The 23,749-nt window shown below is 44.4% G+C and overlaps 2 protein-coding genes across 2 annotated transcripts in view; one reads left to right on the top strand and one right to left on the bottom strand.

Moving 5' to 3' along the window:
* The window catches only part of NUP210 (nucleoporin 210), a 69,419-nt gene extending 61,855 nt beyond the window's left edge, over positions 1 to 7,564 (bottom strand). The window contains exon 1 of the mRNA XM_005239338.4: positions 7,348 to 7,564. Coding sequence (XP_005239395.2) covers positions 7,348 to 7,505 — 158 coding nt within the window. The 5' untranslated portion in view covers positions 7,506 to 7,564. The remainder of the gene's footprint in view (positions 1 to 7,347) is intronic.
* A 14,675-nt stretch (positions 7,565 to 22,239) lies between these two features.
* LOC129784534 (uncharacterized) lies at positions 22,240 to 23,436 on the top strand (the record flags this gene model as incomplete). Its single annotated transcript, XM_055805204.1, has 2 exons — positions 22,240 to 22,493; positions 22,860 to 23,436. Coding segments are annotated over exons 1-2 (831 nt in total), but the record flags the coding sequence as incomplete, so codon positions are not given.
* Between the last annotated feature and the right edge of the window lie 313 nt (positions 23,437 to 23,749).

Raw genomic sequence — 23,749 nt, 5'->3', positions numbered from 1 at the left:
TTGAAACAAGCCTATCAACTGCTAACTCTGCAGTTTCAAAGTATTTTATCTGCTCAAGGGAAAAAACAACCCATGGCAGCACACAATAGACAATTTAAACATCAATTAGAAGCTTAAGCCCAAAAATTGTTCATTATATTCTAGATACGTAACCTAAGTACACAAATACAAGGATTTTTTTTTAATACTAGGGTTTACAGTGTTTCTAAAATAGTACAATTTCTTTTCTATATTAGTAGTACATTTAACTTCCCCATATAGAGAGATTAATTTAAGAGCAAACAATTCGTTATTTTCCTGTTACTCTGTACTTAGGCAACCATGAAAGTTATCCAACATTCTGCAAGTTTCTTTAAACGACGTTAGTATTCACAACCAGTAAGGCTTTTTCTGCACTTGGCTGGTAGGCATTTTAAGCTAACTATGTGGATCCAACATAATATGCATGGTGGCTTTTTTTAAATAAGCATTATACGTATGGAAGTGACTTTTAATTTTATTATTTAGTTCTTTACATTGCTTAATATTCTCTGTCATTCAAATGTTATATATTAATTTGCATTCTTATAGTCTGAATTTAATTATGTTTACAACACAACAGGGGTTTCACAGTGTTTTGTATTTGTTCTTTAAATATACGGCTATGTACTGCAATACATAACCACTACAGTTTGTACTAATAGCAGTGTTGTTAAACTAAACCTAATTACAGGATATTTTTCAGGATAGAAAAAGGAAAGCACAAAGATAAACTGAAGTTTGCATTGAATTTTAGCTGTAAACTTACATACACTCCACAATTACAAAGGAACTTTTAAGCTTTTATGGCTGAATGCCAGTGAACTCTTTGCTGTCACTGGAGTAGGGAACCTGAGACTTGATACTATTTGGCCTCTAATGGTAGTTTAAAATACGATACAGATTATCAACTGAATTTCTTACTTTTTCTTTTTTTCTAAAAAAACATTTTTAGTTTTATTACCAAAAGGATGTCTGCTATTTTAGGCAGTTACCTGAACTGGGCAGGTAAAGTAGGGCCTTTCAGAGGCTTGGTTTACTATTGATTTATATTAATAAAGAATCTGTATGACTACTGTTTTTTACACAACATATGAAATATTTGTGCCCCCTCAATATCATCCAGCGGTATCAAAAGCACTTTCTATTTACAGCTAACTCCTATTCAGAGTCAAGTACAGAAAGGATAAGGCATTAATCAAACAGGCTGTATAGCAAGTATAGTGGCAGTACTCTGCTGTAACACACACGGGGATCACTATTGTGTTCTAGATGAACAAGAAAAAGAAAATTTTGCTTTAAATGGCATCAAAGACTGCAAATTATATCATCTTCCAATTACAGCAGATCTTCAGCAGCACGTCAGCATGCAATAGTGAGAGTTAGTCTTGTCAGAGATCAAAATTAGATCCTGAGAAGCAAGCAATGGAAAGCATTTCTGGCACTAGCTCTTGATCGCATACCAGGGTCTAGAAGAAAAAGCAAGGCGGGGAGGAAGCACTAGAAAGAAGAGCGAGATGAAGGGGAAAAAAGCAATTAAATGCCCCAATATTTATTTTCCTCAGAATAAAATCCTACTTACTGAGGAATTAACGACACTTGCAATAAAGGCCACCAGTCTTCTTTCCAATTTCCATTTTTGTCTGTTTTCACGCACACACAGAACCATGTGCCGATATTGTACCTACAGATCTACACAAACCTATGCGTGCACTTTTTTAATTGACTGTTCTCTAATATCACATGTGAATACTTGAATACTTCCATTATACTTAAATCAGCTGGTTAAAACATTACTCTTTCCCTCACTCAGCAATATTCTGTTGATTCTTATTGCTTCAGCGTTTTATATTGTTTTCTCATCTCTTCAGATGTGGAGATGCACCACAACTGCCAGTTGATCTAATCTTTTAGAATTTGTATCAGGCATGTAGCCAGAGGGAAATGGGACAGTGATGTTTTTAAAGAGTTTGGCAAGATTGGATTGACCAATACATTAGGCACCTCACTTCTAGTCACTCTTGGGACTAACACTGTTGACATACAAAAACGAAGAGTCTCAAGAGCCAGAACAGCATCCAGGCAACTGTAGTTGTATGATAAAAAATAGGTTCCCAGAGAACCAAGGATATGGGAACTGATCCCATTCTGAAGAAAACACAGAGGGAGCCTGGCAAAGTTCCCTCAACTCTTAAGGATTTTTAACAACACAGTGGCAGATTATCTCTTTATTGTTCACTCAATCCTCTCCTAGGATGTTTCTTATTGTACTGGGAAAATAGAAAGCAGCAAAAAAATCCTCCATCCAGTCCTGCTTTAGAAGCAAATGGAAACATCACACACAGAGTGAAGGATAAGGCTTGCACTCATGGGGTTTTATAATGGTGACCAGCCGGCATGCCCATTAACTTGAAAGGAAGCAGAGTTAAGCCAGTGATGATTGTTCTCGAAATCCAACCCAGATGCCCGAATTGTAATGTGGGTATTTTGTGAAATCAACTGGTAGACAAAAAGATTTTATTCTAAGTGCTTATTTTTGCACCTTTTCTAGCTGCATGAAGGAAAATGGCGTGCCACACTAGTGACAGTCGTCTTCCAACTAAGACAATGCAATAAAGGTTTATCCACACAAGTTGTCTGAAATTAGCTTAGCCTTACTGCAAGTTAGAAAACTAAAACTAAAATATTGCAGATTACTTCCAAAATACAATGTCACATATTGCACTATTTCAAATTACCCATTGTAAACCTTCTTACATGTAGACACCCTTAAAGCTTCCATTACTATGGTGAGACACACACACAAACCCAGCAAAAGTCTTAAAACATTTCATGGGTGTTGAGCAATTAAAGCTGCCCCAGAAGTAACAACAGCCCCTACTCCTTCTATCCTCCTTCCCAGGCAGGTTATGCTCAGATTCAAAAAACATTTTTTCAGCAGTAAACCTGCACTACAGGCTGACACACTGGGTAAGAGAAAAAACATGATTTCTTCTGCCTCTTCAACTCTGGCAGAACATCTATGCTGCAGACCCATGCTACCTACTCTGGTTTTGAGCCAACATGTAACACTGGCCTGACCCACAGCAACACAGTCCATTTCACTTTACCAGCAAGGATATCTCAACCCAATTCTAAGCTCATTTGGCTATCTACAAGAGCTTGAAGCCAAGCTGGAAAAGCACACACTGCACTGCAGCCTGCCTACCTGCCAGACAGCAGCGTAGACACCTCCCAGAGAGAGGGAGAACATTTTGTTGCCTGCTGTAATGGCCTTAAGAAGTAGGAAATGCAGCACAAGTGAGAGCTAAAGAAGGGGTAAGACTAGCAGGAGATAACAATCATTATTTAAGATGTCATTTTGTAATATGGAAATCAACAGTCAGTATCTCACACAAAATACTTTTCCGTGAAAGTCAAAGACAGGGTTTTTTTAGACCCGTAGTAAAACATAATCCACAACAACTAAACCCCTGGATTATCCGTTGAGACTGTCAGTCTTGTAGCAAAGTAACAGACCTCGATCAGCAACACTCTTATTCAATACACATTTTTAAAACACATAAACCACCACATACATCCCCTGGAGTGATAAGATCAATTTACAACCCAGTATTAGAAACATGACAAGATAAGGAGCTAGAAAATCAGCTCTACCTGCTAACTACTGCAACAGCAGCGCTGTATATAGGCTTTGGTTTCTCTGGAAGCACCTGTGCATGACACAGCTCAAACACTACTCAGCTGCTGGATCTCTCACTCCAGCTCCCTGGCACCTGCTCCTCTCCCAATGGCAGTTAGCTTCCTGTGACCTCCGTGAGGGCTTCAATAGCACACAAATGCTGTTATTTAAGGTGGCAATAAAATCTCATTTGTTGTATTTGCAGCAAACAACATTATACAGGGCCATTATCACCTTTGGACAGTTTCCTATAACCTTGCCATAGCAAAACTTCTGACTTCAATGGTCAATGGTTCAAATTCAATCAGTTGCATTTCTCAAAGTTAACTCCTGAAGCTGAAACTTTCTACCAGTTCTCACCATGTATCTCAATTCTAAAAGATATGAAATGATATCACAGACATGTAAGCATATTTATCGAGGACAGATAATTTCTGCCATAAATACCCTATGCCATGCTGCATACCTTGGGGAAAATGTTGGGGGGGGTTGTGTGTTTCCCTCCCAAAATGTTATTTTGGTAAGGCTGATTTCAAGGAGGCAATTCTGCTCCTAAATGCTTTCATTCTTCTAGGTGTCATTACTGGATTAATGTAATTACAAGATAAATACAGATGTAATTTAAATGCTAAAAATATCTGCTCAGACTGTGTTTTATCCCTAAAGATAGTACCACGTACAGTATTTACAGATGGGAACACCGTATGCTTTGAAAAAAAAGCTTTTACCAAAAAATAATTTTAACATAAAGGCAACCCAAACTCCAGACGGCACAAGCATCTTGAAAATCTGAAAATAATTTAAAGCTATGTGTGTAACTTTATCATTGCTCTCAATCTGCTCTGGTGATGATAAAACTTGACCTTTTCCCTCGGAATCACTGGAATTCTCAGACACTACAACAACTGCTTTGAAAATATCCTGCTTTCAGAGGTAAACTTGAAGCCCCAAAGGGAAACTGGAAAGAAATAAGGTCACAACATGTCATAGACTTATTTTTCATGAAATTGGACACTCAGGTTATGAATTCTGAAAGTTTGAGATGACTAATGCAGTCCTTCAAATACTCAAAGGATGTCTTTTGAAGACAGATGCTGCTTTTAAGACAAGAACAGCATTTATATGCTACCCCTAACCTTGCAATCTCCCATATTACATAACCTCAGTCCCCTTCTCAACACAAAGGGCCTGAAACTTGTAATTTCCATTCCAAATCCTTGCTTTTGTGCATGCAAATCCACCGTCATTTTACAAATCCTGGGTAAGGCACAGCCACTACTTCTTAAGTCGTTACCATTTAGCACTTCACTTTAACCGTTTCCCACCAGTAATAGCTATTACTGACAGCTCTAGCAGGAAAGTACAGGAAACTTGTCAGCAAGTAGCAGTGGAGTTGCCTGCCCCTCCAAAATACCCTTCTTTCTAATCCTCTGCAGTTCAAGGCCTGCGAGGTCAAGGATGTAGAGGGTAAGACTGCTGCAGGTGCAATCTAGCAAACATGCTCTGAGCACCAGGAGCATTACTGCTCCTGCTCAGTCACACACACAGCTACTGCTTCCTCCTGATGGTTTTGTAAGCACACGTTGAGCTTTACCACCCACATCCTGCCAGTCCCTGCAAAGCAGAAGTGAATAAATACACATTTACAACCCCAGTACAGAAAATGATGACACACTCTGTATTAAGCCGGCATAGTTTCCTTAATTCTCAACCAAAACTAATCTCTGAAGAGTAGACAGAGAGAGTGGATGGAAAAGCATGTTAGAGTCTTTCTGCATTAGGGATACAACCTGCTGCTGGCAACATAACACGCTCTGCAGTGGCTACAAATCACTCTCATTAGAGGTAGGTATGTAGACCAAATCTGATACTTCCTAGAGGACAATCTCATATCTTTACATCTGTCGATTTCAGTGAGATTTGCAAAGGTCTACATATTTCTGACAGCTGGATAGCACCCCAGCATCACCAAGTAGCTGGAAATTAGGAAAGACAGTCTACACCTCCCAGATTTTGCTAGTGCTTTGATGAGTTTGGGTTTTAAGTTCATATGATGTACTTTACCACATAAACCAAATCCTTTTAAAGATTCCGTTGTCTTTAAAGATTACTGAGGAAAAAGAAAAAAACATACTTGTGAGATTTTCACTAAAACGGTCCATATAAAAATTAAATTACACGAGCACAAGCAGCTCATCTAGGAGCCTGTTTCCGTCAACTCTTGAAGAAACTGTTATTACTGCTCTTGTGTGTAATGTGCTCAAATGTGAAAACATGCTCAAACGTATAAATTCTCACAGATCAAAGGCTGGAACAAGCCCATGGATGAGAAGTGTAGGACCAGCAGGTAAATAAACTGATATACTGTGAAAACACAGCCCTACAAGATGTATTCCAGTAACTGTCAGCCACAAAATAATAACTGAAAACTGCTATGCACATGCATCTCACACATAAAAGTATCATTCCACATATACCTTGACTGCCACTTTTTTTCAGGTGGGTATGTCCTGCTCATTACTGATCCAAATTACAATTCAGGTATGCTAAAGGAAGGACAAGGAGTCGGTAACGTTTAACATGACTGCGATGCAGCTGCTAAACCTGCACAGATCATGCTATTTGCCTTTACCTCCTGGTGCTCAACACAACCCAGACCTGCCTGCCATGAGCCCAACCCGCACACCTCCCCCTTGTGCAAGGCATGGCAGGCCTCTCAGCCACAAGTCCCTTGAGTGTATCCCATTCCCTCAGCACCAAGGCCTCCTAAAGAAAACTGGGAAAGCTTTGATCTTTTACAACTTGACTTCCTTGTCCCCAGGTGATGTGCTCAAGGTGTTGCCTATGCCTAAAGTAGCATCGAGAAGCTCTCAACATAGCAATGTACTATGACTCCTTTACATCCATACCCTGAACTCAAAGCCATCAGACCTTTGTTACTGCCCACGGCAAAGGAAGGGGTATTTTTACACCAGCAGCATAAAGTACGAGCCCTGGGTGCTGTCCCCACACACGTGGGGCTGCAGGGCAAGCATGTGTGGGGTGGTGCTGTGGGTACACAGGCAGCAGAGAGAGCACATCGGGCGGTGTGTGGAGGCAGGGTGGGCATGGTTAAACCATGACAGTGGGGTACATGGAGAAGCAGGGTGGGCATGCATGGGGTATGTGGGGTGGGTGCACGTGTGGTGTGAGGCGCACGCAGGGCACCCAGCCATGGCGCGAAGCTCCCCCACAGCAGGGACCTTCCCCTCAGGGCCTCATCAGCCCCAGCCTCCACACTGCGCCCCTCTCCTGTGGGTTTAACTCCCACTGCAGAAGAAAAAACAAACAAACAAACAAACAAACAAACCCCAAACCAAAAACAAACAGCGAAGGTTTGTAAAACCCAGCCTCTCCCCTCAGGGATTATCTCCATTTCTGCCCCCACGCTGCTGGGCCACGCTAAAAGCCGCCCGAAGCGAGGGGAAACGGTGAGGGGAGGCCTGGTGCTGCTGGCTCCCTCAGGGGAACGGCTCCAGGCGAGGAGCGCTCAGGCCCCACCGGCCGCGTTTTCCCGCCGCAGGCTGAGGAAACGCCGCAGGTGCATCCGGGCGGCGGCGACGGAGGGAAAGAAGCGGCGGACAAAGAGCAGCGGCACCTACACTCACCATCGGTAGCAACCCTCGCTGGCCTCTAGCGTGAAGTTGACGCGGGTGCCGCGGGTGAATGGGAGCAGCACCTTGGGGGTGTTGAGCTTGGAGGAGGCGGTGAGGTGGAGGGAGAGGAGGAGAAAGAGAGGCAGCGCCTGAGGCGCGGGGGTAGCCATGCTCTGCTACAAGCCGCCGCCGGTGGGGGCGGGAAAGGACGGTTGTGCGCCCCGGGCGGAGGGACGTCAGCGGCGGGGCAGGGCGCCCCGGCGGGCGGAGGGGGCGAGGGGAGGGGGCGGGCCTGCCCCGCCGCTGACGTCCCTCCGCCCGGGGCGCACAACCGTCCTTTCCCGCCGAACGGGGCAGGCCCGCCCCCTCCCCTCGCCCCCTCCGCTCCCCGGGGCCGCGCCATCGCTGAGGTCATTTTTAGCGGCGCCCGCTATGGGCGCTCCCCGCAGCGGTTGAGGCCAAGGGGACGTCCACCAAGTCAAACCACCGGAGGTTTTAGCAGTTCTAAAAGGCTCCTATCGGGGCACATCATGTTGGAAACGGCTTGAAGAATGGGGCAGGGAGGTGGGTTTTCTTCACGCGATGTGGCTGTCGCCAGCTGTAGGGATAAACTTGAGGGTTTCGGCCTAGATGGTGCTTATCACCGACCAGAGCCTCCTCAACAGCTGGCCTCAAGTCATTTACAAGTGGAGCATGTACTGTTTTCACCCCACTGGGGACGTGGGATGAAGACTGTGGTGTATAAGGTCAGCTTCACCTTGCTCTGGACAGCACCTTCCAAAAGTCCTGCTGAAGGCTGAGTGAGGTAAGCTGTTTGTTTTTGAAAAATATAATTTACAGATTAAAAAACAAAACAAAACAACCCTAACTGGATTAAATCCTAAATCCTATGGATTAGAAAACCCCTAAAAAAAAATCAAGGATATGGGTATTACATACTGTACTCTTTCAGCGTGCACATTATGGTAGGTAGAGTCATAGACTCATTTAGGTTGGAAAAAATCCTTAAGAACATTGAGTCCAGCCATTAACCCAGCACTGCCAAGGCCACCACTAAATCATGTCCCTAAATGCCACATCTATGTGACTTTTAAGTACCCCCAGGTATGGTGACTTCATCATCTCCCTGGGCAGCCTGTTCCTGCTTGGCACCCCTGTCAGTGAAGAAATTTTTCCTAATACCCAATCTAAACCTCCCCTGGTGCAACTTGAGGCCATTTCCACTTGTCCTGTTGCTTGTTAACAGGGAAGAGAGACCCACCCCCACCTGCAGACAGCCCCTTGTCAGGCAGTTGCAGAGAGCGATCAGGTTCCCCCGCACTGAGTCTCCTTTTCTCCAGGCTGAACACCCCCAGTTCCCCCAGCCGCTTCTCACAAGACTTGTGCTCCAGCCCCTTCCCCACCTCTGTTGCCCTTCTCTGCACACTCTCCAGCACCTCAATGTCCTTCTTGTAGTGAGGGGCCCAAAACCGAACACAAGATTCAAGGTGCAGCCTCACTAATGCCGACCACAGAGGAACAATCACTTCCCTTGTCCTGCTGGCCACACTGTTTCTCATACAAGCCAGGATGCTGTTGGCTTTCTTGGCCACCTGGGTACGCTGCCAGCTCATATTCAGCTGGCTGTTGACCGAAACCCCAGGCACAGTGATGCTAACAGCTAAGCTAAGCAATTGTTCTTTTGTTATAAAAATACCAATTTTCTAAGTTAATTTTCAATTAAGAAGACTTATTTTCCTGTACTTTTTGTATCCTGGGGGAAAAAAATGGTCAGCAGACCAAAGTGCAGAAAAAAGTAAAGAAGCTGAGACAAGGAACTTGGTGTACATGAACACTGCAAACCAGGTGAATACCACAAGCAGTCTTGATCTGAGTTGCTTGGAGCTCCTCCAAGAAGTATAATAAGTAGCTAGATTTCGTCAGCCAGTCTAACGCAAACTTGACCTTTTCCTGTGTATTGCTCAAAAGTGTGATGGAACAGCATGGGAAGTAGGGCAATGTAAGGAGAAGGAGGAGGGAAGTTTTAACCATCACTGACAGATCTGTAATCATTTAAGTGTGTTCAGAGCCTGGAAAAGGATTCAGGAATCGCAAGTCTCAATTTGATTTTTTTTTTACCTTATATTTTGTAAACTTATTGCAAAATGTGTATTTTGCCTCCTAGTGGTGATTGGACTTTGTAGTGGATAACATTGTATTACTCAGTTCACTTTGTTACAGATTTTTTTGCTGGAGACTTAACTGGTGATTTATGTAGAGTCATGCTTACTCCTGTAGGATGGAATTTCTGTGTATTTAATAAATTGCTTTTTTAGAAACTTTGAACACACCTGAGAGTACTCTTGAAAGACCATTATTTTTGTAAGTCAAAAGTCAGCTGGTATTGCAATCTTAATTTGTCCTTGTTGTCAGTATGCATTCATATGTGTCATTATCTCAGCATATCTTTAATGGTAGGATCTCTTCACCATTCATGGTGCATGGGAAGCGTGACGCTCCCGTATTAATCAAAGCTATTTAGTAGATGAAGTTATTGTATGGAGGGTCTCCCTGTCCTTACCTATGACAGAGGGATGATATATATATGTAGAAAGAGAAGGGATTTTAAGAAGGGGACAATCATCTTGGAGTTAAGATAGTTAAATTCTGCCCAGGAAGATAAGAATCGGTCCAGGGACACCATCTGAGAGTTCTTATTTAGGCAGTGTAGAAGTTAACCAGTTCTTATCAATTCAAAGCAAGTAAACTTATACAGGGCTTTTTATTTACCTAGCAGTATTTTTTTTCCAGTATTTATTCAGCTAGTGTGTTATTTATCAGTACCTCAGCAAAGCCATTCCGTTTTCTATCCAGAGGACTGTGTGCTGCCGGACAGTTAACTTCTTACTGCAGCTTCTCCTTGTGTATTACTCATTTTCTGAATGAACGTCTTGAAATTGTGTGGTCTGATTTAGAGAAGAGCTGAACCTTACAGTTGCAATTTAAGTCACTGGGAGCTGGGCCCACAAAGATATATGGTATCAAAAGCTCTGGCAAATAAAGCCACTACACCTTAAATTGCTGCTCAAAACACAGTTATTATTCTTTACCCCTTCTGTCAATTAATCTCTAACTTTCCTTGATTGGCGTGTTATGAAGATAAGTTCTGTAAAGACTCAGATATTAGGGAGGGATGATGATAAAATAACCCATGAATAAATCAGTACAATCTGTTTACGGTTAGTATAATTCCAACTGAATAGATAAGAAGTAGGTAGTGAGTATACCTGGCATCCTGTGCTGTGAATAAGGCGAGATGTCTGTATCCCACTACTTCCTAGCTTTTAAAAGCAGGTTTTGCAATCTCAGTATGTCTTCACTTTCTTTCATCTGCAGTGTATGGTGATGAGTATTCAGTGTGTTCCTGGAAAATTACTGTTGTTCTCAAATACTTGTTAGACTTGAGTGATTTTCATAAAGAACAGTGAAGTGCAGTTAGGAACATAAAGCTTACTGATGAAACGTGACAGTTAAGTACAACAATTAAATGACTGACATCTTTCAGAGCATACTCAAAAGCATACTAAGCAATCGTAAGAGTAGATTAAGGCAGGAGACACTGATGAGCAACTTCGCAGTTTCCATTACACAGTGAAATTATGAAGTGAATTTTCTCCTTAAACTGGAAGTCATGCATTGTAGCACTGTGTTAGCATTAGAGACTTCTGCATAGAGAACAATTGGCTAGGAGGAAAACAGTGTAGCTGTATGCCCTGTGAGAAGTTATTAAAATCATGGGTTGACAATGTGGTTGCTGCAGTGCTCTACTTTCTTTTTCCATATGGCTGGGATGAGGCCAGCATGGAGTCAGTGTATCCTTTCTCACACTAAAACAGTGCAAAGAACATAAAAATACGTCCAGTTGGTGGTGTAGTTAGCTGGCATGCTAGAGAATTGGAACTAGATAGACGTATTAGGTATATGAGATAACTTTACATACATATCAATGTACACCTGAGTAAGTCTGATAAAGAACAAGATGGAAATTTCTTAGTCACAAAGAATGCAATTATAGAATGATAGAGGGAGTACTTTAGTGAGCTGCTTAATTTGAGAGGGATAAACGCAAACAATAAATGGTTATTCTCCAAGCAGCTGAGCCATTTGTGGAAGAATTACATTTTAAAGAGATTTAAGAGGCAATCAAAATACACGCAGTAAATAACAAAACACCAGGTGCTGATAATGTTTCTACTGAAATACGGAAATAAAAAGGAGAGAATTACTGAAAGATTTTACAAACTCACTTGGTTTGCCTGAAGATCTGAAAACACTCCCAGGGAAGCAAGGAGACATATATTTGGATTAGATGTTTTAAATTAATCAGTTTATGGTGGAAAGATAATTTTTAGAAAACTAGAAAAACCCTGGATCAGTATATCATGGAGTGATCTATTCGCAGTGAAGTGATTTTAAATCTTTGTTCAAAAAAAGAAAGCATTTGAATGGCAGTACAAGGACTCGAGGAGCTCATCATGTTCAGGAAGGCTAAATCAACTTGGTATGAATACTAAGCATTTATCTAATATTAGGGTTATGCATACATGCTTTCCTGCATTGAGGCCTGAGTCTCTGACAAATTTTGAATGAAGCAAACCTCAGGTTCTAGAGTTCATTCAGGAAAAAAAAAAACAGGCTGCTAAAAAACTACCTGGTCAAGGAAAATCTGACTTTATTTTCAGGCATTTCGTATTTTAAAATGTCTGAATAATTTAAGATCTTTAGAAAGGCTCCTCTACCAAAAACAAAAACAAAAAACAACGCCCCAAAAAACCAAAAAAAACCCAACCCAAAAAAAAAACCCAACCATCCCACAAACCTCCCCCAACCCCAACTGACTAATTGTGGCTCAGAAGGTAAAATTGCGTCAAAATGATAAGGCAATGAGGTGTGGAAGATTATTTTAAAGTGTATTGGGTCCAGCTAATGCAAAACAATTCCACTCATAACCCTTGCAAGTATGTCTGTACTCATGTGTTAACAGTATAGGGCTGGATGTGTAGTATCAGCAGCTAAATGTATTGCGTACAATTTAATTATAACTACGGTTTCGTTAAACTGAAAGAATCAGGGCTCAAACAGTAGTACAATAAAAAATAAACTGCACTATCATGCTTATGAACCTCTCAAAATAGATTTGAAGCTAAAAAAAGATTTATAGGCTAGAAGATTTAAAGGCTAAAAAAGATTCAAAGACTAAAGACTGACTGACAAATAATAATAACCCATTTAATTGGAAAGACTGTTCCTCTAGGGATGAAGCTCTGGTTGAGAAGAGCTGTGGAGCTGGCTACACCAGGCTGAGTAGGAGATGAAAAGGACAGTCTAACAGTTCTGGAGAAAGACAGTTGTCTGGGAATAATAACTTAAGGCAAAAATAACAGCCTTAGGCCTATATTTTATCTGATGCTGTCTGTGTTTAAGCTCAAGAATAAAACAGTATCCTACAAAAACTGCTGGGAAAGATGGCCAGTTTCCTTCCTGCTTATCAGGCTGCATCTCATTACACTTCAGCTGCTCCTTTTTTGTCTTAACCATCACTGATCTCAAAGTACAGTGCTTTTCTCGTTATTTCCTGGCTGGCCAGCTCTATGGCTTTCCTTGCTGCACTTTTTTCCTGCTTAGTTTGCTGTCTGGTTCCATCCTCATAGCTGCAGAGCCTTGCAAAATATCTCCACCAAAGAAAAATCAGTCAAAGGATTTAAAGTACTCCAATATATGAAAAGGTACTTAAAAAACAGTCAACAGAGAATCAAGATTACAACTGGTGGTGTCCTTAGTTTGTAGTCTAGTACTAGCAAAAGTCTCATGGGAATTAGTAGTTCACTAATCATTGTATTTGAACCTGTGGTTATAACCATGCATTATTTTAAAATTAAATGGAAGATCTTAAATCCATACAAATGCACATAGCTGTTAAGCTTGGCTGGCAAGATTTATTGAGTAGGTATTGATCCTGCTGCCAGAAGTGCATGGGATTGGTTCCAGCCTCTGCATTGTGTCTCTGTTCAGCTGCTCTTGCCTACTTACAAATTGAATCGTTAAGAACAGACATTAAACTTCATTACTTTAAAATAGATATCGTAGACTTATAGAGTACATAAAACAATATTCCTTTTTCAATTATTTATCACTTTCTCTACTAGTAAAGTTACCATGTTCAATTTATTGTATTAGACTTTCTGTATCTTCATATGCCTATTGATTTTATGAGAACATCTTCTCGGCCTTACAACTGTTCTCTACAGAGATAATGATGGATTGACAGCAACTATAAAACTGAACACTTTGGTTATGCCTGACAGTATTTTCCTTCCAAGAGAAGATGTTTGGCCAAAGGCAGGCATAAATTCAGTAGATTTCCAAAATGAAGGCAGCCAGTTAATTGTAATAAAGAAGGAAAATTTAAAATTCCATCAAGGTTGACTTCCTTGAGGTTATTCAGAAAGGAGCACTTGTGTTTAGAACATCAGTAAAATAAGGGCCAAACCTGCCATACTTTGCGTAGTCTAATCTGCCAGGGATGTCACTGGGAGTTTTTGAATGTACCAGGTAAGATTGCATCCCAAAAGGGAAATGTAGCTTTTTAAAAACCCCTGTTCCTATCATATAAATCAATTTGATATGCGAGACTTTCCCAGATGGTATAAAAACCCATGATCTTATTAAAGTATTCCGGACAAGTCTGATAACACTGAGATTATGAAACAGTAACATCAGATAAAAGTAAATGGTATTCACTTCAGAGTTTATCTACCTTTCTAATGTAAATTTATGGTTATTAAAGTAGGTCATTTACAACTGTCTTTTCAAGCTGTTACATTACATTCTTACATAGCAGTGCTTTTGCCATGTACGTTTATACACAGATAGAAACCATATAGATGAGCTATTCACCAAAGGAATGAATGCATGAGTGATTAAAATTTCCATGACGAGACAAATAACAAACAAACAAAAATCCCAACCTTTGTTTCTGCCTGAAATACATCAGGGGAATTTAGGAAAACACAGTAATCTTAGATCTTCAAAATAATTAATACAGTTTAAAAATAGGCATGTGAATATGTTTAATGACTTACTTAATAGTACTAAGGAAAGTCAATTATGATCTTTTCAAGGTTACCTGGTTGCAAATTATGTTATGTACTCCTCAGAAATTTTAAGTGGGCAGTCAAGTACAATAATTCTGAGTCTTTTTAAACAATATCACTGTTCTGAATCCGTTTATTATTTTCTATGTACCATCAGTCTGGGGGCAACTTACAAAATTCCATCATCTTTTTCTATTTTTCCCATTCTATTCCTGCAGTAGTCTTCTGACCTCACTTACCTCAGCACTGACAATGATCTAGGCAGGGGTCCTCAAACTATGGCCCACAGGCCGGATACGGCCCCCCAGGGTCCTCAATCCGGCCCCCGGTATTTACAGAACCCCCTGCCCCACCCCGCCGGGGGTTGGGGGGGAAACCAAGCAGCCGCAGATGGCTGCCTGCCACTTAATCCATGCGCCGGCCCCCTGTTTAAAAAGTTTGAGGACCCCTGCTCTAGAGGGCTTCTATATGCACACAGCAAGACTGTCAGATTTCCTGTCTGTTTCTCCATATATACTGGCAGTATACAGTATGCATTTCAACTGTAAAATTACAATTTCTTATTCAAAATATATTCTATTTTTCCCATTCTTATATATACATAAGCACAACAAATTCAACACCTCTTGCTGACCTTGAAGAATCCTAACACAAGTTCTGTTATGTGTATAATGAGTCCTTGCAAAGGAGGTATCAGTGCAGTAGAATGTTAGTAGAAAACCAGGAGGTGCTCCAATATACCACAGAATATAACATATCAGGTACACACTGCACTGAAATGAACAGATTTCTATTTTGTCTCCTTAATTCCTTTCAGGGTCACTTTTCTAGGTATCACTTTTCTACCTACCAGTCAGGTTACCTTGGGGAATGGAATATTCAACATTGAAAAAAGATATGTAACAATAAAATTATCTTCAGTATGAACTTGCAACTGTAGATTTGTAACAAAAAAAGCTAAATGCAGTGTCACTGTGACAAATTCACTTCTGATAGTGGGGCAGTGGACAGGGATTTTAAAGGTTTCTTGGTTTTTTACAAATACTGAAAGAATCTTGGCAAATCGAGGTCTAGTCCCAGCAACACAGAAAGGCTGGCATGAGTAAAATTGCACCCAGGCTAGCAAAGTATGGCACTGCAAGCTAAACTCCATGGCTTGAAACTGAGGTCTGAATTTTGCTGATTGTGGCCATCTCTACATGCACACATCTTTTTGTTTCTGTGTTGACTGACTCATCCTAGTTACATGCAAGCCTTGTTTTTGCTGTTGCCCCTTCTGTTCTGCATCTTACGCTGCCACTCTACCACTGCTGCATCATGCTTCACAGGTATTAATGTTTTTCACAGCTGCCTATTATCTGCATTTTGCAGATGTGCAGTTAAAATCCATGAAGGAAATCAGAATTTATGGTAGAAATTTCATTCTTAACGATCAGTATCTGTCTAATATACCAAGTACCTTCCCAGTCTACTATATGGGTTTTCCAGGTGACCTGTATCATGTCTAGAAATGTGATTTGGGTGAAATCTGGACACTGTCTTGGACTTTCTTCAGACAGGACACAGTAGCATTAAGTCTTGCTGGACACCTGAATATCTTGCACACAGACACTGTGCATACTCAAATCTCCTGTACAGATCTGAGTACAGCAAATCAGACTGTACTACCCAGCCCAATGTTCCACTGAATAACAAACATCTAAATTTCTGTGGTGGATATATGGAGAAGAATTAGGACACACTGAATGCTGCCCTACACTCACACAACCACTGAAATAATAGTCTAGTCTGGTTACAATGACCTTCACTTAGGTTTAGACCCCCAATTTCTATTTGAGATTGGGTCTTAGTTTCTGAAGTTGGAGATCCAGATGGTATAATGTGAACATTTACTTAATGATGCAGATAGCATCCAGTAGGACTCAAAAGGCAGAATGCTCCGGGATTTTTTTTTAAACTTTAGCAGACTTTTCTCAGCATCACACATTAGGAACTTGTATCTGCCTTCAGGCATTTTGTAAGATCTTCTATCCTAAGTAAAGGACTCTTTTGACTAGAACCTATACTGAAAAATTTAGTAAGACAAGGCACGTTTTCCAAAGAATGTTATGGCTTCCTATGAAATGGCCGATTAGCTCAGTAATACAGGTTATTAAAATGTTGATAGTTTAAACACATTGTTACATCTGTATAATTTTGTGAACATTTGTGCTAATAAAATTTTGTCTCTTAAAGTGTTCATGAATGAAGGAGGTTCATTTCAAGAGCATGTGAATATTCATTAGCATTTTTTGTAGTCTTCTAGCTCTTTGGTACAAAGTTCAAACAACAGGATTTGTGCTTGGAAGATACTAATTAGAGCATTTAAAAACTGCTATATGAATTACACACCTTTTTACATGTTGAAGTATAATAGTTTCAGAAATAACATTCTGCTGATGTTTATAACATACTTAAGTTTTAATACATTAGTTTTTCTAACAGTGGCAGAACACTAAGAAACTGCCCTTTTTTGTGTGGCTTGGTGATATCGTTCCAAATACATTCTTTTCTTACAGAAATGTCTGCTACAGATACTATACCAAAGTGTCGGAGAAATGTGAGAAATTTTCTGATATCTAGAAAAAACTAAGTGACCTCAACAAGGAAGCATGTCCTGCCAACATGATAGCTATAGTAGTCATCAGTTTAGTTCATTTTTTTCATCTTCTACTTTAGGCTTGGTTAGCTATGAATTTTATACCTTGTCCTCTCTGGATCAAATATATATACAAGTTCTAACATTCCAAGGATATTGTAGCCAAGGCACTTTAAACAATTTCATGGGGGAAAAAATGCTTAAGGTACTGTTTGATAGCTCAAAAGATTCTGTGAACATAAAGTTAAACAGGTATGCAGTGGTGATATTTCCTCTTTTTTAAATTGGTTTGGTTTTCCAAAACCAATTTAAGTAGCCGGTTTTTTCACAAGCCCCATAAAAGCCAGTGGAAATTGCAGGTGCTTGTGCTTGCAGAGTTTTGGGTGGTTGTTTTCTTTTCCTTTTTTTTTTTTTTTTTAATTTCAGATTAGGGATAAATCACAAGTCATCCTGATTGTCACTGTCAACACTGTTGTTCTTATATAGAGAATTTAATTAGGCTATCGGTTTTCAGTTCAGTAGGAGGTTAATACTAGTATGTCCCAAGGATCTGTACCATAGTTAGTATTTAATACATTCATTAATTATGCAGAAAGGTAGCAATGAGGGGTAGAACCAAACCAATTATGTCAGCAGGATCTGCAGATGACAAAATTATTTAGTGTAAGTCTCTGTAAGAGAAGGCTGTGATGAACTTCACAGAAACAGAACTGCCAAATTGGCAGCATAATGGTTGATGAAATTCAGGCACTGACATGCATGTTAGAATGAAAAATCTGAATTGCTTGTGTGCATGGCCCTGTTCTAACTTACCACTAACTGTTAAGGGAAGAAAAGCACTCACCTCAATTAAAAACTTCTCAGTGCCCAGCAGCAAACAAAATCTAAATATGTTGTAACAAAAAAAAAAAAAAAAGCATAGAAAATACTTAAAATACAGTGGAAAAATATTACTTTCAGTTTTACTTTAAACTTTACAATGACTAGGATCATTCCATCTCACATGAGATATGATAGGAGAGAACCGTGTCTCTCATAATTCCTAAATCCATCTTCAAATCTATTTTGTTTATGATGCAAGAAGCTGGAAGCCCATTCTTATAACACATGTTGGGTTGTGTAGGAATCTGTGAAGATGGTTTGCCTCCCTTTGCTTTTCATTATCAAGCTCAGTGCCATTTGGTGAGATTTCTTGAATGTACTTCTATCGATTTATCAGGAGATCTACTCTCTACGAGATCATCAGTCTGCTTTTATTCATTTAAGATCACCCTGAGGACGTCAACATCAATCTTCCATTTTATTTCTTCTAACTAGCTGGCATCTTGATGGCACCCTTTCTTAGGTCCTTTACAAAGTACCTTTCCCCACTTGCTATGTTTTGGTTCTATTGCGTAAGTTCTCACTATCTCAAATCAGTTCTTTGCATAATAAGCATACTAATCAGGGGATAAAGAGACAGGAAGATTAATTTATAAATTCATTAGCGTTAGACATACTAAGGTTAGAGCCAAGGTTAGTTACACTGTAATCAACAGTAATCCTACAAGACTAAATATCTTTGTTGGATGAACGCTGCTTTAGCATGAAATTTCAGGTTTTAATGTTTTCTCTGGTGCAATTGCCAAGCAGTCATTTGTAGTTCTGGTGATAACCCAGAACTGAAACCTCAGAAGGGTGTCAGCAGGTTTTTGTGCAATCTTAAAATGTTCAGTCACTTTAGTAACAGTAGACAAAACTTGTTTTCTTTCTCATGTAAAATGTCTACAAAAAATTGTATGAAACACATGAAAAAAATTATAAGAATCTCCAAATACCCCAGTATTGGCCTATTTTACAGTCATGGAGTTCCATTTAAAAACTGTAAAATTTGTCATTTGAGATGAAAAGCCGAACTGAGCGCCATTGCCATGCAGCCTGGGCCAGCCATGAGGTCACAGTGGGGCTGTGAGGTCACAGAGCTCCACGGCGATGCACCAGCTATAAGTACCCACGCCTCAGCCCCCAGCCGCAACTGCACCACATGCAGCAGCAGCGGTGACAGCAGCACAGGATCATGTGGCTGAAGGGAGCCATGGCCCTCATTCAGCACTGCCTCCTCCTCCTCCTCCTCCTGGAGGCCCTACGTGCCAGGGCTGCCTGGGCTGCACCTTGGCAAGAGCAGGAAGCAGGTAAGCACTCGGCACATTTGCGACCTTTCACGGGCCAGCGGGCTCCTCTCCCCGAGAAGCGTGGATGTGGCTTTTCCCTCGAGCGCTTTGGTGAGGGCTTCCCCTGTGTGTGTGAGAGCTGTGCGGGTAAGAATGCCCCCAGGGGCCCTATGTTGGCCCACACGCTCCCTGAGGGGTCTTGTTCATGGCCTGGCTTAACGAGCGTGTTGGAGAGCTGCCAGGTGCCGGCCAAGAGGTCACCAGGCCCCTCTGCAGCGCTGGCAATCTCCCCGGGGTCTGGCTCCCACGCTGCTACCTGAGCCCCTTCCAGTGCCTGCGGTTCACTAAGGCACAAGCGGATGCCAACAGGCAATGGCAACGTTTCCCCTCTGTGCTTGCTTCTAGGTGAGGATGCTGCCAAAGTTTATCGAGATGCATGGCAGGCTGTTGGTTTGGAGCCCTTGGGGCGTCCTGGAGGTAAGCGCTCTATGTCCCTTTCCTTGAAAGAAGAAACAGTGTCAATGTGACAAGAGCTTACTCATGTGCAATTCTCCTGAAGAGCCTCCCAAGGGTTACACCATCCCGAATTCGTAGCCCGTTGCTGTCCTCCAGCCTGAGAGCCATCCCACGGGTAAATCAGTGGGAGGAAGCTGCATCTACCCTCTAGGCTTCTTTCCGCCTGAAGAGCAAGTTGCTCCGTCCGTGGCCCATGCGCAGACATGGAGGAGAGCAGAGAGGGAACGGGCCGGGCTCAGAGATGCGCCCTGTGGAGCTTTGCCTTGCAAAGCTGTCTGCTGGCCCTGGGAGCCTGAGCTGCTCCCAGTGCTGGCTGCCAAGCCAGCGGGCTCGTTGGGGTTGAGCTGGAGCTGGTGTGAGCTCCAGGGAGTCCTTTGTCCCGGCAGCTCCGCACGTGGTTCGTTCCGTCCCAGCATGGTGCCAGTGCAGGTGCACGGTAACTCTTGGCACCATGCTCCTGAGCGGAAGGCAGAGATGAGTGCCGTGGAGGAAGCCCACCTTTGAGTGGCACTCGCTGCCACTTTGATCTGAAGAAATAACTTGAACTGTGTCACGGCAGCCGTTCTGTCCTGTGCTTCTTTGCAGCCGTGGCTGTCGGCAAAGCTGCTGCAGATTCCCAGCGGGGTTCCAGGACCGAGCCTCTGGGAGATCGCACCATGGGTACGTCATGGCTTTCTCCTCCCTTTGAGATCCGCCAGCTCAAAGCCCAAAGGTCAGCCCGCTGGGCGCCTCTGCAGCTGTGGGGACAGAGATCTGCACGTGTGTGCCGTCTCCTTGCGCGGTCCCCTTACCGCTTCTGCAATCCAGTCCTGCCATTGTAGACCGCAGTAGATGACGGAAGCTGCTTTGGCTGTTCTGTTACAGGTGTGCCTGTAGGAAGGACTCGTCCAGCTCCTCGGCAGTGGGATGCTGCGCGAGGCTGGCATCGCAGGGGTGAGTAGTCTGTCTGTGCTGACCTCACAGGCTAAGCACTGGTCTTCTGTAATTTATTTGGGTGAAACTGAATCGGGTCCTTTCTGTTAAGGTTCTGCAATAGAAAAGTACCGAGCTGAAGGAGAAAACGAGTCCTCGGAGCTATTTGAGCAACTAAGGCATGTGCTGGAGGAATGGAAGAGAGGACACGGTGGGTACATTTCACTCTGCCTTCGCTGTGAAATTTGGCAGCTGAGCCACAGAGATGGTGCAGAGCCTCTGCTGCCAGTTGTGCTTCAAGCGGAGGGCCAGGGGCGGCTGCTGCCCCAGTTTTGCCGTTACGGCTCGGAGCTGGTTTGTGCAGGCGTCTGCTGGCAGGCAGATTTGAGGGCCTGGCGAGCGCTGAACTTGTGTTCAGCTCACGGGCAGCACTGCTTGCCCACTGGCCCAGTTCCAGGCAGGAGCGAGGTGCCAGGCGACGCCGGCTGCCCTTTCCTGATGCTGGAGGTCGGTGGGGATGCTGGTTCGGCAGGCTTCTTGGGCTGTGCTGCATCTCCCGTCTGCCGACCGATAGCTGGGATGGGGCAACCGTGACCGTTGCTGGTGCTTACAGGGAAGGGCGGAGGAGCCCTTCTCGAAAGGGCTGTTTCCCTGGCCGGACTGGCTGCAGCTTCTTCCCGTCCTCTTTGAAGAAAGGCATTTTGCATCGCTTTACACGTCGCCAAAAGTGCAACGCAAACCAAAAGATGGCCTGCAATTTCCTGGTCCCCCAGCAGGTCAGGCGTGGCTGTTGCGTGGAGTCGGAACCAGGCGCAGGCTCTTCCCCCAGTGCCCACTCTGGCAAGTCACAGCAGCAGCCAAAGCTGAAAGTGTTTTGGGTTCGAGGCATCGGGACCATGTTCCGCAGATATGGGAAATGTGCCAAATGTCCCTCCCGCTCCAGCTGCATCCCCGAGCTTGCTGTGACTGCCGAGAGGCACAGGAGCAGCACAGAGCGGGATCCCTCCCTGAGCCGAGGTCCACAGCGATGCCCTGACTCCCAGACTAGGCAGAGGCTTAGGGGGAACCTCCCCGTCCTCCTGTGTCCTCTGTGCCTGAGACTCGCTGAGGCTTAACCTTCCCCCTCTGCTTTTTGGCAGTGCCGTCAAAGCCTGGAGAAGACCACCAGAGCAAGATAAATCGGGCTTATGAACCGGGCTCAGGTACGGAGCAGTCTTGCTGGGGTCCCCAAGTGGGAGACACATCCTGAAACCTGGGAGGTGCTGCAGGCGGTGCCTGTGCTGGAGAAAAGGCACTAGGGGGAGGGCAAGGCTTCAGGGCCACTTGAGGAGGCCTGAGTCTGTCCCCTGGGGTGTGGGAACTGTCTCACGGGGAGGGAGAGCTGGGGTGGCACTGCCTGCTGCAGGGACGGTTTCTGTCCGTGTCACTCAAAGGCTCAAGCAGCTGCGCCCCCCCTGTGCTCCCCTTCTGGCCTTCTGGGTTTGGTTGGGTGGGACACCCTGCCCCAAAGGGTGGGAACGTGCCTCCAGGCACCAGTACGGGGGGGAAAGAGAGAATGTCCTGGCCGGATCAATCGTGCTGCACGCTTACCAGTGGTGCGCAGGACGGGCTGACGTTCCTAGTTGCTCCTGCAGACATGATCAGCGAGAGAACCACAGAGTTTTATGATCCCCCGAGCACCTCAAATGTTCCGGGTCCCAGAGATCCTGGGAAGTTCTCGATTAAAGGTGCAGTAGCAGCTATTATTTCTCTGCAAGTTCAGATTGTGTTGGGCTGTGTCTGGATCTGGTGGCGAAGGAAGAAGAAAGCGTGAGTACATTTCCCTCCCTCCTCTTCCTCTGATGGCTGCTCAGAGCCACGAAGCATTTCTAGTCAGGCTGCCGCGGAGTGGCAGCCTGGTGGCTGCCCAAAAGCAAGGGCAGGACGAGAAAGAGCGGGGCAAGAGATTGCCCCAGCCAGGGAGGCGCCCAGTAGCGCTGGCTGGTGGCCACCGAACCTGCCCTGAGGAGTCCCCCTGCTCGGGGCTGCCATGAGGTGCGGGTGTCCCCGTCGGCCAAGGCGTGCCAGCGGCTCTGCCCGTGCTGGGGAGCCTTGCCAGCTCTGGGCCGTGCTGTGGGGGACAGTCCGTGCGCCCCCTCTGCAGCTGAGCGCCTCAGCGGCCTCCTCCCTCCACAGGCCCGTCGCTGGAGCTTCTAGAGTCCAGCAGGAAACCCGTGGCTCTCACTTGCACCTGGACAGCCAGAGCAGCGGCCCTGGCAGCCCTCAGAGCTGGACCGAAAGACAGCAGACACTGCCACCTGAACAACAAGCGTGCTCAGCCTCTCCATGGCCCGGGTGCCCCCCGAGCCCATTCGCAGCCACCCTGGAGCAGAGGAGCCAGACCAGCACCCTCCAGCCCCCTGCCAAACGGCAATGGCCCTCACGCCCCCCGAGCCCATTCCCAGACTCTGTGCATCAGAGGAACCAGAAAAGTGTCTACCAGCTGCAGCAGTCCCCACGTCCTCCACGCCCTCCGCCGCTACCGACAGCTCCGAGCCCACTACCGAGGACTCCGAACCCTCTGAACCCACCGCCACTACTGAGACCTCCGAGCCCTCCAAGCACCCTGCTGCTACCGAGACCTCCGAGCACTCCGAGCCCACCGCCACTACCGAGCCCTCCGAGCCCTGCGAGCCCCCTGCCACTACCGAGCCCTCCGAGCCCCTCGCTGCTACCGAGCCCTCCGAGCACTCTGAGCCTAACGCCGCTACCGAGCCCTCCGAGACCTGCGAGCCCCCTGCCACTACCGAGCCCTCCGAGCCCCTCACTGCTACCGAGACCTTCGAGCACTCCGAGTCCACCGCCGCTACCAAGCCCTCCGAGCCCCTCACTGCTACCGAGACCTTCGAGCACTCCGAGTCCACCGCCGCTACCAAGCCCTCCGAGCCCTGCGAGCCCCCTGCCACTACCGAGCCCTCCGAGCCCCTCTCTGCTACAGAGACCTCCGAGCCCACCGAGCCCCCCGCCACTACCGAGCACCCACCACTTTTGAGCCCTCCAAGGCCTCCGACCTCCCACTGCTGCCA

The sequence above is a fragment of the Falco peregrinus genome, chromosome 5 (assembly GCF_023634155.1).
Source record: "Falco peregrinus isolate bFalPer1 chromosome 5, bFalPer1.pri, whole genome shotgun sequence".
In the NCBI taxonomy this organism is placed as follows: domain Eukaryota; kingdom Metazoa; phylum Chordata; class Aves; order Falconiformes; family Falconidae; genus Falco; species Falco peregrinus.
The sequence above is the reverse complement of the archived record's forward strand: the minus strand, read 5'-3'. Positions and strand labels throughout refer to the sequence as shown.